The sequence below is a fragment of the Hippocampus zosterae genome, chromosome 18 (genome assembly GCF_025434085.1).
Source record: "Hippocampus zosterae strain Florida chromosome 18, ASM2543408v3, whole genome shotgun sequence".
In the NCBI taxonomy this organism is placed as follows: Eukaryota; Metazoa; Chordata; class Actinopteri; order Syngnathiformes; family Syngnathidae; genus Hippocampus; species Hippocampus zosterae.
The window spans coordinates 13,231,556-13,244,635 of record NC_067468.1 but is presented as its reverse complement, the minus strand read 5'-3'; the positions used below and the strand labels follow the sequence as shown (position 1 = coordinate 13,244,635).

General features: G+C 45.6%; 3 protein-coding genes across 6 annotated transcripts; 2 read left to right on the top strand and 1 right to left on the bottom strand.

Moving 5' to 3' along the window:
* Positions 1–27: 27 nt before the first annotated feature.
* On the top strand, positions 28–3,470 carry LOC127591488 (uncharacterized). The gene is made up of 2 exons (XM_052051714.1): positions 28–1,081; positions 1,894–3,470. The coding sequence occupies exons 1-2, from the start codon at positions 896–898 to the stop codon at positions 2,359–2,361; spliced, it is 654 nt and encodes a 217-aa protein (XP_051907674.1). The 5' UTR covers positions 28–895; the 3' UTR covers positions 2,362–3,470.
* A 465-nt stretch (positions 3,471–3,935) lies between these two features.
* Positions 3,936–8,757, bottom strand: LOC127591426 (calcium-binding protein P-like). Of its 4 annotated transcripts, none has more exons than XM_052051587.1 (3): positions 6,721–6,885; positions 5,904–6,352; positions 3,936–5,813 (listed from the first exon to the last, which is right to left on the bottom strand). In XM_052051587.1, exons 2-3 carry the CDS (start codon positions 6,346–6,348, stop codon positions 4,879–4,881), a joined length of 1,380 nt encoding a protein of 459 aa, XP_051907547.1. In that variant the 5' UTR covers positions 6,349–6,352; positions 6,721–6,885; the 3' UTR covers positions 3,936–4,878. The 4 variants fall into 4 exon arrangements, with proteins under 4 accessions (XP_051907547.1, XP_051907548.1, XP_051907546.1 ...); XM_052051588.1 differs by having other exon boundaries at positions 5,949–6,352; XM_052051586.1 differs by lacking the exon at positions 6,721–6,885 and adding an exon at positions 8,503–8,757 and having other exon boundaries at positions 3,936–6,352.
* LOC127591474 (protein phosphatase PTC7 homolog) lies at positions 7,149–13,011 on the top strand. Its single transcript, XM_052051693.1, has 6 exons — positions 7,149–7,674; positions 8,897–9,076; positions 9,478–9,676; positions 9,899–10,022; positions 10,109–10,238; positions 10,349–13,011. Exons 1-6 carry the CDS (start codon positions 7,473–7,475, stop codon positions 10,405–10,407), a joined length of 894 nt encoding a protein of 297 aa, XP_051907653.1. The 5' UTR covers positions 7,149–7,472; the 3' UTR covers positions 10,408–13,011.
* The last annotated feature ends 69 nt before the right edge of the window (positions 13,012–13,080 follow it).

Here is a 13,080-nt window from a genome sequence, read left to right as displayed (position 1 = left end):
CTGAGTGGTGTACTATCGCTAGTACACCACACAGAATCGTATGTTCATTTTTACAATCAAGTAATTAGAGCTAAAAATGAATACAACCGATCTTTATGCAGTCTTTGTTGTGACAAAGGACCTTCACATGATGGCAGGAACAAGTCTGTGTTTGTCGCCAGTTTCCCCTCAGAGGCAAGATGATAGATATTAAGCAGCACTGCCAATAAAAGGGGTTGTGGGGGCACAGTTTAGCCGTTTCATTGAACAGAAATGTCTGTTAACAATCAACTCTGTTGTTTTACATTCTGTGCGCGGCAAAACATGCCGTGCAAACGCGGCTCTGATTCATGAAGTCATGGTTGTCTGCTGTGCTCTGTAAGATGAATCATAGGCCCTGAAGCCACTCAAGACTTCCTTGTGATTATGAAGACGGAGCATATCAAACGACCAACAAGTGGTCTTTTTTTCAGTGGGTGGATATGGAGTAGGAAAGCTAGCTAGCTAATTTAATGAGCAACACTTACATAATTTTGTACAAAGTTTTCCATTGTAATCAGTGAGCATGTTTTTTTTACCCGAATTTCCTTGGGAAAGGTTTTGTCCTTGAACAACTTAACGAAGACCACATTTTACTGTCTGCTCTTGGGAAATTAATAGGAAATTGTAGAACATGGGGCACGGTTCAAGGATATTTATGATATATAGTACATTGTTTTGTCAAGTGAAAAGGAATGTTTTCTAAGTCACACAACAGAAGTTCCAAATTCACTTTACAGGGCCTTTTTAATCCTAATCGTCATATGTAATTAGCAGCTAGCCTTAGCGCTAACAACATGTCGGTCTATGTTGTTGATCACAAACGTGTGCGGCGTCGCACCATCCCCCTGTCTGCATATGTGCTGAATAATGGCACATGGCCGTGGGAGGTCAGCAAAAATCATTCAACCTGTACTGTATTATTCCTCTTTGGCCAATAGAAACACGAGGGGGGTGGGGCATAGCTCCTGTTGCTGTGGAATTAATTATGAAAGAGCAACTTTCTGGATCGAATGGATTGCCCCATCAGCATCACATCCTCAGTGTGGGACCCCACGGAAAGGTAAACACACTGTTGCTCTTTCACGGATCTTATTTTGTGTGAGGAACATTGGCAATTTTTGCAAAGTGTAGACAAAGTAAATACTGTATATTGTAATTGTGTCTTCATATTTGTCTTATTTTTATTTATGAAACTACAACTAAATACTTAAATCAATCTCATTTATTTTGACTTATTTTCATATATAACTTTAGAACAGTCCTACAGTGATCAATGCATGTTTGCGGTGTAATGAAATACGTGTAATGACAAAACAGCATTCTTAAAACTAATATTCTATATCATGTAGAATTTACGATTGTCTCTCTTTGATATTGTTTTGGTGTTATGGACACGGTGGTACATAACATCAGCAATAATGATTTCACTGTTTAATTATGTCAGTGGGCGGCCCGGTAGTCCAGTGGTTAGCACGTCGGCTTCACAGTGCAGAGGTACCGGGTTCGATTCCAGCTCCGGCCTCCCTGTGTGGAGTTTGCATGTTCTCCCCGGGCTTGCGTGGGTTTTCTCCGGGTGCTCCGGTTTCCTCCCACATTCCAAAAAACATGCATGGCAGGCTGATTGAACGCTCTAAATTGTCCCTAGGTGTGAGTGTGAGCGCGAATGGTTGTTCGTTTCTGTGTGCCCTGCGATTGGCTGGCAACCGATTCAGGGTGTCCCCCGCCTACTGCCCGAAGACAGCTGGGATAGGCTCCAGCACCCCCCGCGACCCTAGTGTGGATCAAGCGGCTCGGAAGATGAATGAATGAATTATGTCAGTTCTATTACACACCGTATAGAAAATAATCGTTTTGATCCTTGTGTGATTTCAGGACCTCCAGGCTGTGATGACAGGCCAGCAGAAGCTTGTGCCACTGTGGCTCTTGTTGTTGCTCGTAGTAGCCCTGTGTCCAGGTGCGCAGTACACATACAGCAAGCGTGGCGATGCTACACATAATAGCGGAAAGAGCAACAAGGTACCTGCTTCTAAGGGTCACGGCCTCCCCAAGCCCGGCCTCAAGAGGGCGGGGGCAGGGGCGGCGGCGGCCGGCATGCTGGGGGGCACGGGCACCGGATACGGGCTGGGCTTCCTCGGGAGGCCCAAGTACGGTTCCAGGGGGCACGCCGGCCAAAAGACGGAATCCAGCGGGCGCTACGACGGCCATGGCCAAACGTTTCGCAATCAGTCGAGTTGGAGGGCTTTTCTGAAGGCGGCGGCGCCTGCGCACTTGAGTAACTCCTTACTTTTGCTGGGACATGCGCTCACCTTCCTCACAGGGCTTTGCATGGGTGCACTTTGACTCGTGGAAATAGAATAAATGTTTGCAAATGATATTCCCTTTCGATTCACGTTGTACACTTATTTAAGAACACTGAATCCCGTGAGGCCCATACTTGACGTTTGTCGTTTCATGGAACACCACCAAACCAAACTGCCATAAAAAGTGTAAACAATGATGACGATTGCATCTAAATTTACTCGCAAATTAATTTCGTCTGTCACGGTCTGTTTAGTTGAACACAAAGCGCTTCTTCTGTTTGTCTGTATGGGTCACAAAAGGTGGTTAAACAAGATCTGCCAGAACCTCCCCCTCCCACTCCCCTAAAGTTTTTAATTACCTGTTATTAATAGTTTGAATATAGAGTAGTGTAACCATGATCTCAAATCTATTAAATGTCACGAGATAATTCCCGCAAGTAAATCGGCTTTTACTGTTCAATAAATCAGGTCGAGAGTTTGCATTAAGCACATCGGTGAGTAAATTAAGATTATGATTGTAGTGAAATGCTTTTTGTGATATTTCTGATTTTATTGGTGTGTCTGGATATTTTTTTTTTTGCCACTGGATGACTTAACGTCACTCTATGACTCATCCAAATTTGGTGGTGACCACACACACAAAGATTTGAAATCATACATTTTGAACACGTTTTACACAATTGTCGGCACCACAACTGTCGAACCCTGTGTGATTAATTTAGCATCATGGCTCACTTTTAAGAACCCGATCATTCTTAAAATGTTTGAGAAAGTAGTCATAAGGCAGATAAGTGAGTCAGAAAGAGGGATTTTGGACACAGAATTTATTTGAATACATACACATTGATGGCAAATTATAGTACCGTACATCAAAGTGGTAGGACCTATCAGCTGCTGGCAAAAAAAAAAAAAAAAAGTTGAGGCAATCGAATTGAATGACGTCGTTTCACAATGTCACAATTGCAAAGGAGAAGTGCACTTGTTTTCCATACGGGAAAGACAAACTTGTTGGGGGAGGTCAAACCTTCATTTAATTTCTATTTTGAATCACCGAAACTGAATGATTTGTGAATTCATACAAGCTAAAAAGACATAAACAAAACTCACTTCACAAGTTACCTAAGAATAAATCATTACTGGAAAAAAAAAGTTGTTAGATTATATGACAATAGTCTCTCTGGAGCTATGTTAATGAATGCATCAGTCCAAAGACAAAAAAAAAAGTCTATGGAGTGATTTAAACGGAGTACCAAGCAGATACTGTATGTGTAAAATGACAGCAATGCAAGATAAGATAAGATAAGATATCCTTTATCTTTATCAAAGGAACCATAATAGGTGCAGGCTCCCAAAAAAAGCATTGCGTCAGTTTTTCTGTCGAGTTCGCTGATGTACGTGAAATGTTATGGAAGTTATTGTGCGCAAAAACAGAATTTGAGATATTTGCATGTGCGAAAATTAACATCATGGGGTTTGTTTTTGTTTTTTCGGTCCAACCAAATTTCAATCTCTGTGTTGCCCCCTCAATTTAATCTTCCAGGGTCCTCAGAATTGCCCGTGTAATTTAAATTTATATTACAACTCTAAAACTTTGTTTTCCTCGCTGTTTTTCCATCATATTATTTTTTTGACTGAATCACACCAGGGAAAACGTTTGCATCAAAATACCTGCCGACAGCCAACACACACTCTTTACACAACACCGCCGCCAAACCCGATTGCGCTCAATATCTAAAGCCCGGTTTGCATTGTTATACGAGTGATACTATCATCATGAATCGCAATACAAGCGCAAATTTTAAAAACTTATGTATTCAGTGATCAACAACATGGAGTGCAAATCAAAACACAAGTGCATGTTAGACTAACTACTTCTTCGGGTTATAACCCTTTTTCAGCAAGATGCATGAGACATGGGGACTCACCCATTGTGTTAGTTTGATGCACCTACCCGTATGTATGAATGTGTATATGTACACACACACATACAAACACTACTCAAAAAAGTTAGGTACGTGTGTGAAATCTCAACATCCAAGGTTTTGAATACACACGTGCCATTTTCTAACAAGGAGTTGAATAGCCAAGTTCCAAACGGGTGTTTTCTTTCAGTCTCTCTGTTATGTCGGATCTCTTGGCGAGGACCTGCTAATCAAATCTGTGCCGTCTTGGTTTAACCATGCCGACGGGTGCGAAGGGGCTGTATCAAGACGACTGTTTAAATACCAATTCTCATTGTACACAGGACGTGGGTTGTCCATTCACAGATCAAAACACTGTTCAGCTCCATGTTAGAGAACAACAAGTGGTGTAAAAAGTATTGAAAGCGTTGCGTCAAAGCTTAGAGACGCTCAAAATGAGTTCACCTCTAAGGTTCGAAGTGCATGTTTGAAAGCTTCACATCACAAAGTTTTTATGAGTCGTGCATTCTGCGATTGACTAAATAATGAGCCAAAAGGTGCAAAATTCATGGAGGTTACAGAGTACGTATATAGGGTACACTTTAACAGCATTACTGTCTGAACACGTGCAGCTATAATGGAGGGCCTAATTGTTCTTACTGGAACAGGAACACGCTGAACAGCAGCATGAAGAGCGACGGGAAAAACTGTGCCACCCCGACGCTCGGCGGGCCGCTGCGACCTGTCTGGACCTGATGCTCGGACTTGCGTTTCTCCAGGAAGCGCTCGGAGTAGACCATGTAATTCTCCACGCAGCGCCGGGCCTTCATTTGTTCCACCAGGGACGGATAGCCGATCTCCTCGATACTCACTGTGTCGTCATCGTCGTCTTGGATACCCCCAGGGGAGTTGGTCTTCTGCTCCTTGAGAAGATCCGTTCTGTTCATACATCGGGCCATGAATGCGTCGTAGTTCTCGGCTCTGGGTGGCAGCTTGTAGACGTAATCGCGGCCAAAGTCCTTCTCGTCGGTGGATTGTGAGCCGTAGCGGCGGTACATGTAGTTGTTATAGTAATGCTCTTCCTCAGGGTTACGGAAAGAGAAGTGCGGTCGGGGGAAGCGCCCCAGTCCATATCCCACCGCCATTCCCGCCACGGCGCCTACGCCCGCTGCCAGCATGGCCTTCTTGGCGAACCCCGTAGATTTGGGTTTGTAACCCATACTCTGCACAGAACGGGAGAAGGGAGACCCTCCTATTCCGGTACCGCCGTATCCGTAAGCACCCCCGCCAATGTGGGGACTCAAAATCTTGTTATTTGGGTTTCCTTGGGGGTAGCCGAATGATCCACCACGCCCTGGGTAACCACCTGCAGCTGGATACTGGTAGGGGTTTCTGTTGGGATAGCCCCCTGCAGCTGGGTAGCCTCCCGCAACTGGGTAGCCACCCCTGTTAGGATAGCCCCCTCCGGCCGGGTAGCTTCCGCCGGCCGGGTAGCTCCCTCCAGCTGGGTAACCACCCCTGTTCGGGTAGCCGCCTCCAGCAGCCGGGTTCTGATTTGGATAATTCCTTGCAGGATTTTGGTTCGGATAACCTCCAGCAGCCGGGTACTGGTTAGGGTATCCTTGGTTGGTACCGCCTCTGTTTGGATTCTGGTTGGGGTATCCACCGCCAGCTGGGTTACGGCCTGCAGGGTTCTGGTTTGGATAACCGCCAGCAGCTGGGTTACGGCCTGCAGGGTTCTGGTTTGGATAACCGCCAGCAGCTGGGTTACGGCCTGCGGGGTTCTGGTTTGGATAACTGCCACCCGCTGGATATCCACCAGGATTGGTTCGGCCAGGATTCTGGTTGGGGTAACTTCCGCCTCCTGGATAACTTGACGGGTTTCTATTTCCTGCTCCAGGATAATTTCCACCGGAGGGGTATGGATTGGTGTTCCGGTTGGAAGTGCTTCCCGGATTTGAGCTGGACGGTTTGGATTGCGATCCCCGGTTCCCCCAAGTGGAGGTGGAAGATTTCCGGCTGCTGCTGCTGCTGCTCCCTCCTTTTCTGGCCCATGTGGAGTCGGTTTTTAGCAGACATATGAGGAGGAAAGACAGCAAAGCCGCCTCACGCCATCTCTTCATCATGGCCCTAAGAATAAAATAGAATCATTGATTTTAAATGAAATAAACTCAAATAGCAACAACAACGACAGGGGAACAACTGAAGAATGACATCATATTCCATTCCATTAATTGGTCATCCGGCAGAGAGCTTTTCACCCGATGGTTTATCAATCGGGATTTAACGTCCTCTCATCATATGGTCTATTAAAATAAACACGTCGAGATTTACAAGCGTGAACGGAAAGATCTGTTTTTCCTTAAATGGTCAACAGGAAACTTGGCCGTTCGCAATTAATCAGAATTAAAAAAATGAATAACGGAATAGACTTTGTCGACTTGTCCCTAACGAAGCTATAAAACATTAGTATTGAGTGTACCCGAATAATGTCCCACCGAGTATTAGCGGCTATATTCCGTTATTCGTCGTTAGATTGGAAGATTACGCCTTGTTGTCGTCCGTGTACAGTATTCTCCTTGGCACCGTTCTGAGCTGTGAGGGTTGGGTCTTTGCCTGCAGATAGTGCACTCGTTTTTTACACACCCCAGACCGTACACAGCAATTGAGGCCGGATATAATTAGTTATTAGAAACACGATTCTGCTTGGTTGTACTATTTGCGTGAAATTATCCTAATGTAACTCTGTGATTAATACAATGTGAACATTTTGGTAGGTCGTTTCTTTTAATGTTTTATTTTATTTGCCATTGTGACGCCCAGTTTACAAAACAAGCGCATCTGTTACGCATGTGCAGTTTCAGGACCCAAAGCTGGGCGGACCGACGAGCGGCTCTCTCGTTGGTTAATGTCACCGTAGCTGTGGCGTCATCACGTAAACTGCAAAGATACCCGGATGAACTCGCGATACACCGTGGAAACATGTCGAAAAGGAGAGTACCTAGTGGAGGAACCCCGGACACGAAACCAGCTACAAAGCACCAAAGTCGCGGTGTTCATTGCTAATTTTAAGTAAACGTAGGAGGCTATTTTAGAAAGTCCTTGAAGCAGAGCCGTCTGGTCTCCATGGGTGGCTAAAACCGCCCTAATCCGAACAATAGACCGAGCGGGACGAATCGAGAAAAGCGACGGCGTGAGAGGGCTTAAACCGGGACAGGGGTGCTGTGTCGGCTTCTCGTTGGGTTGGGGGATGTTATCCGTACTGTCTTATGGCAGACTGGTAGCCCGGGCTGTCCTCGGTGGACTCTCGCAGACGGACGGGCACGACTACAGCCTCGTTACCGCCAGCTATGGCTTCGGCAAGGACTTTCGAAAGGGGATTCTTAAGAAAGGGATGTGCTATGGGGACGACGCCTGCTTCATCGCGAGGAACAAGAATGCAGACGTTTTGGGTAAGATTCACTCCTCGATCGTGCACACGCTCAACCACCCTGCAGGGTGCAGGCTCCGGTTATACCTCGTTGACCTTCGGTGGTCTGTCCACTCCTGCACGTGGCGTGACCTCACGATGAAAACACAACAGCCTCCACCCCCTCCGGTCACAATCGCTGAAGGTTATATCCTAGCTGTTATTTCACAACATTTGTTTCTTTCATGAGCATACATTCACTGAAAAGGACCTACAACGGCGTCATTTAATTGTTATAACATGTTCTGGAGCGGTGCTGTGTTTATGCCGGATACCAAACGACCTTTCACCTAGATACTTTCCGACAATAAAACGACACAAGACAATTTACTAAATCGAGTGGGTGAGTGTATATAAACTCACTGGAAGACCCCTAGTGATGAAATAAAGACAAATTCGAAGCCGTGAGAGAAAACAAGGTCAGAATGGTCGAGGATGGAGGCGGCCATTTTGCTAACAGCGACGTTAGCGCCGCTTAGCTCTGCTCGAATTGACTTTTGTTCACGGCTGTGTCTAATAAGCGAGTTTACTCTTTTAAAAACGCATTTCCTGTAAACATCGAGGTGTTTGTTCTAATTTCACGGGGTTTTAATGTACAAGACAGCAAACACGCAAAGCCTGCTTGCAAACGTGCCTTGAAAATTGTTAAACATGTACTTATTAGTTGAGAAGTGCATAAATTCATGAAAGGTGCGATTAAACATGAAAGCAAGTGATGTCACAACATTCAAAGAGCGCTTACATAAAATATTACAAAACATGAGAATGGTTTGCATCAGTCAGTCTCAGGGGCGAAACAATGGTTACATACCCGCCTTTGTGATGTGATGGTCAGCTTTAGATATTCAATTTGTCACTTGATTAGATGTTTTTATAACCTAGAGTCAACTCCTCTACACGCCCCACTACTCTTGAACATTTTTTTCTGCACTTACATGCATTTTATTGTTCATGTTCTCTTTGTTATGTCATCTCCCGAAAATAATACCCTGGCTTGATCTCCATGTCCTGTCCCGAACACTTGCCTTTTTACTGGTTTACTGTTTACCTGACAATAACTTCTCCTCATCATTCACATAAATTCTAACTTTGTGACATCTCTGAAAGGCCCAAAAACAAAGTCGTAACGCCTGTCAATAACCAGCATCGTGTTCGCCTCTTTGAAGATAGGTGTGCCAAATGTAACTTCCTGTTTGTCTTAACAGGCGTAGCGGATGGCGTGGGTGGCTGGCGGGACTACGGCGTAGACCCATCTCAGTTTTCCGCCACGCTGATGAGAACGTGCGAGCGGCTGGTGAAGGAGGGCCGCTTCACTCCCAGCAATCCAGTGGGCATCCTGACGTCTGGCTACTATGAGCTCCTGCAGAACAAGGTTCCGCTTTTAGGTGAGCCGCCACAAAGTTACGATCCGCCTCAACACATAACTTGGCTACAGCAGCGTTTCAGACTTTGAGTAATGAAATGAAATGAAAAGCTTTAATGAAGGTGTGTAAGATGAGACTGTCTCTTGGGCTCTGAGCTCCATAGGGTGAAGAAAGTAAGTCGATATTGTAGGAGGCGGCAAATTCAATATCCAGGTCGTAACGGACCCTCGCTCTTGTCACCCCGTTTGTCAAATAAGCGCTGACAAATGGTGTTGTGTAATGTAGACTTGGACTCTACAGCTGAAGGTTGCTCTGAATTTCGCCTCCCAAGGCGACAGTCGCCCAGGAGAATAAATAATAACTGGACACCCCCAAGGTCCTGGGAAAGAGCATGCCGTCACGCCACACTGCTGATTTCGTAGGGAGCAGCACCGCCTGCATCGTGGTGCTGGATCGACGGAGTCACCAGCTCCACACGTGTAACCTCGGCGACTCGGGCTTCCTGGTGGTGCGCGCAGGCGAGGTGGTGCACCGTTCAGACGAGCAGCAGCACTACTTCAACACGCCCTTCCAGCTTTCTATCGCCCCGCCGGGGGCCGAGGGCGTCGTGCTCAGTGACAGGTGGGTGCCGCTAACCCGTCCTGCGCTGCATTTCAAAATAACCCCTCGACAAAGAAGCTCTGGTAAATTCATCTGCGGCCGTTACGCCAGCAAAGACTCTCTGGCAAGCTAGCATGCGCGACGGTTAAGCGTTAACAAACACCGCGTCCAAGCGACCTTTGGTGAATTGCAAGAGCTCCAGTTTTGCATCTTTTTATTTGTATTTTTTTAAACCCCTTTCAGTCCAGATGCCGCTGACAGCTCCTCCTTTGACGTGCAGCTCGGCGACATCATCCTCACCGCCACGGATGGCCTCTTTGACAACATGCCCGACTACATGATTCTTCAGGAGCTCAAGAAGCTCAAGGTGTGACTTCATTTTACGTCAGCGCTGTACGGATAACATTCCCCCTGACCCCCGGCCCCTCTTTCATGTTTTGCCCTCCTATTCAGACCACAAACTATGACAGCGTTCTGCAGACTGCGCAGAGTATCGCAAAGCAAGCTCACAACCTGGCCTACGATCCCAACTACATGTCGCCGTTTGCACAGTTTGCGTGTGACAATGGCCTGAATGTAAGAGGTAAGTGTTCACCTCAGACACGGGGAACGGAAAATTTGACGCAGGAGTTGCTTGGCAATGTAATCCGGCTGCTTACTTGCTACGCTATCTGTCTCGTGTCTATTCTGCAGGAGGAAAGCCGGATGACATCACGGTGCTGCTGTCCATCGTGGCCGAATATACGGACTAAGGAGTGAGCGTGCTCAAATGTGTATTTGTGTGCGATGGGGAGCGCGTGGCGCTCGTGTGCGGGGCTCGCTAACCCCCTCTCTCTCTCTCCCGTCCGCCTCAATCTTCCTCCGTCCTGCGGGCCACGCCCGTCACAACGCCCGCTCGTCCACCCGTGTCCGTTTTGTTTTTGTTTCTTCCTCGGTTTGGTTCAAGCGTCAAAGGGGGAAGCGGGCAGCTAGCATAGTTCCATGTTGATCATGACGCAGGAGTAGCACAACGCGGCACATACGGCGTCTCAATTGCACATCGTTGAGTAAGAAGCGACATAGGACGAGGAGCAAGACAGGCTTAGCGGGTTTTTGAGAAGAGAATCTATAGTTGGGGCCCGAAGGTATTTTTGTTGCTCCATTTGAGTCCGATGACTGAGAGGTATGCTTTGGGAAAGTGAATGGCGGATGCGATAAATAGTCCTTAAAATCGCTCAGAGGGCACGAAACGGAGCCTACGAGACTTAGTTGAGCCAACATACAAATGTTATTGAGGTTTGGGGCCGAGGGAAGGATGTGCCTCATTCCGGTTGTAAATTGTTCTTTTTTTGGGACTGTCTCCTCTGCTTTTGGATTTATTTTTGTTGGATTTACTGTTGTGAGCGATGCGTTCACAGGCGTTTGATTAATCCCCACACTTCCACTTGCTGAGACGAACATTTGCCGAGATAGGAAAGGGAGTAAATGTGCGTGTGTCTTGAGTGCGAATGTCTGTCGTGTTTTGATGTTAGGAGAAATGCTTTTAGCATCTGTTAATGCTCGCGGTCGCAAACGTTGCTCATGTGTGAGGATAAACGGATGTAGATATATTTTTAAAATTGTGATATTTGAAAGTGTCTGCCCTGATGAAATGCTGTATTTCCTCTGATTGTGGTTCACTTGATGAACTCTTGGGGTGAGACTTACATTTGTGCACATGCGTATGTAATAAAACCGTCCCAAAATTTAGCAATTCATCCTTTTTGTTGCACAGTGAAAATTCTGACATCGCCACCTTATGGGACTACACTTTACTGATGTTATTTAAAGTGAGGTGTTTATTTTTTCAAGTGCATGAGGGAACGATTTGAGGAAATGCGGTATGTGTATGGTTGATGACAATTTTTTTTTAAACTTTGTATCATGTCCTGTTCGCGGTTATTGTTCATTTTGCTGCTTTTGTGTGTGTGTGTGTGTGTGTGAGATGTGAGTATATGAGCTGATTTACATGCAACATGTTCACCGTGATTGTAAAGAGTGCTTGCGTGCGTGCGGCGTTTAATCCCCTTACGTCAATAATCCCGAGACGCGTGTCCTACTGTTGCGCTCGTGGCAAGATGCCCTTCAGCAAACACTACTCTGGACAAAATGTCTTGACATTTTCAACGTGGGCGCACCAAAGACATTTGACTTTTCTGTATTCATCCGTACGCCTTGTGGTTGTAAACATAATGCAGCAATACTGCACACTATTTGTGCTCGGAATATTGTGTGATGGCAAGATGGGTCTCTGAAGAGGGTTTTTGGTCACCTTTTTTTTTTTTTTGTCACAATGTTGTTGATGAATTTGTCTTTCTTACGTGTGATTGTCTGTAGCACCCGTGCATGACAGGTTTCGCAAGCCAAAGATGGAAAGCCATATATAGAATGCATATTAGAGAACCCTGCTCTGTACTGTAGGCTCTTCTGTAAGCGATGTGTTGGTAGAGACCAATAATGTCACCGCTTTATGTATGTATTATAAATGTTGTAGGAGCTGTACTTTTTGGGGGTGGACGGGTTCATTGAAAAAGTCTTTACATAATAGTTGAGTGCGCTGCGGAACAATTTGGGAAAAAAATCTGTTGAGTTAGATTTTTATGCTGATTAAAACTCAAATTGGCATGCTGATTCCAAATTTGCATCTGTTTTTTTTCTCTTTCGCTACAGTTTATCATTCAGGGAAGCAACATTTTCTGATTAGCTGGAGTAAAACTGTAGCAAGAACCGGCCATATTGTGACTCATCTACAGTACAGCTATGTGGCAACTTGTTTATGCGTGTGTGTGGCTCCCAATAGGTCAATACTGTAAGTCAAACCTAACTAAAAAAAAATGTTCCCCCGCGTTATTTGTCACTGGTGTTCTCTTTGCATGGTTTCTGTCAATCTTCAAGTTTGTCTTTATAATGCATATGTTCTGGAAATATGTAACGTATATGCAGACCACGGCAGAACTGCTGTGAAATTAAGCGCGTGACTCAAAAGGAAGAGCACAGTTTCAGCCTTAACACCTGTCATCAAGAGGCCTTCCATGTCTTTGCAAAGCTTGTCTCGTCCATGTTGTCCAGTGTTAGTTCAATACAGTCTGCGTACGCCGATGGGTGGGCGGGGTGGGGAGGTCTGCCCCCCACCCCGATGTGTGTTCTCCCCTTCAGAGCAAAGGTGCTTCTGCCATCCCCAGGATTGGCATGATTGTCCTTTTTCCAACAAGCGATATTTGTATGGGTGAATGAACGCTACATCCATGTCTGTCACAGTATAACAATGCAAGTCTATGTACTGTAAATATGTTTTCAAAAATGTACAATATTTAAATAAAGTCTATAGTATTTATATATATATATTTGAGTTGATTCATTCTTACTTGTTACATTATTAGCTCTCAATGTATAGATTTAAATTCAAC

Bases quoted from the DNA above. Each gene is read 5' to 3' on its own strand.
- LOC127591488 (XM_052051714.1), top strand. From the start codon at position 896: ATGGCCGTGGGAGGTCAGCAAAAATCATTCAACCTGTACTGTATTATT. The intron at 1,082-1,893 runs GTAAACACACTG...GTGTGATTTCAG, and splicing joins GTGTGGGACCCCACGGAAAG to GACCTCCAGGCTGTGATGAC.
- LOC127591426 (XM_052051586.1), bottom strand. From the start codon at position 6,348: ATGATGAAGAGATGGCGTGAGGCGGCTTTGCTGTCTTTCCTCCTCATA.
- LOC127591474 (XM_052051693.1), top strand. From the start codon at position 7,473: ATGTTATCCGTACTGTCTTATGGCAGACTGGTAGCCCGGGCTGTCCTC. The intron at 9,077-9,477 runs GTGAGCCGCCAC...CTGATTTCGTAG, and splicing joins GAACAAGGTTCCGCTTTTAG to GGAGCAGCACCGCCTGCATC. The intron at 10,239-10,348 runs GTAAGTGTTCAC...TCTATTCTGCAG, and splicing joins CAATGGCCTGAATGTAAGAG to GAGGAAAGCCGGATGACATC.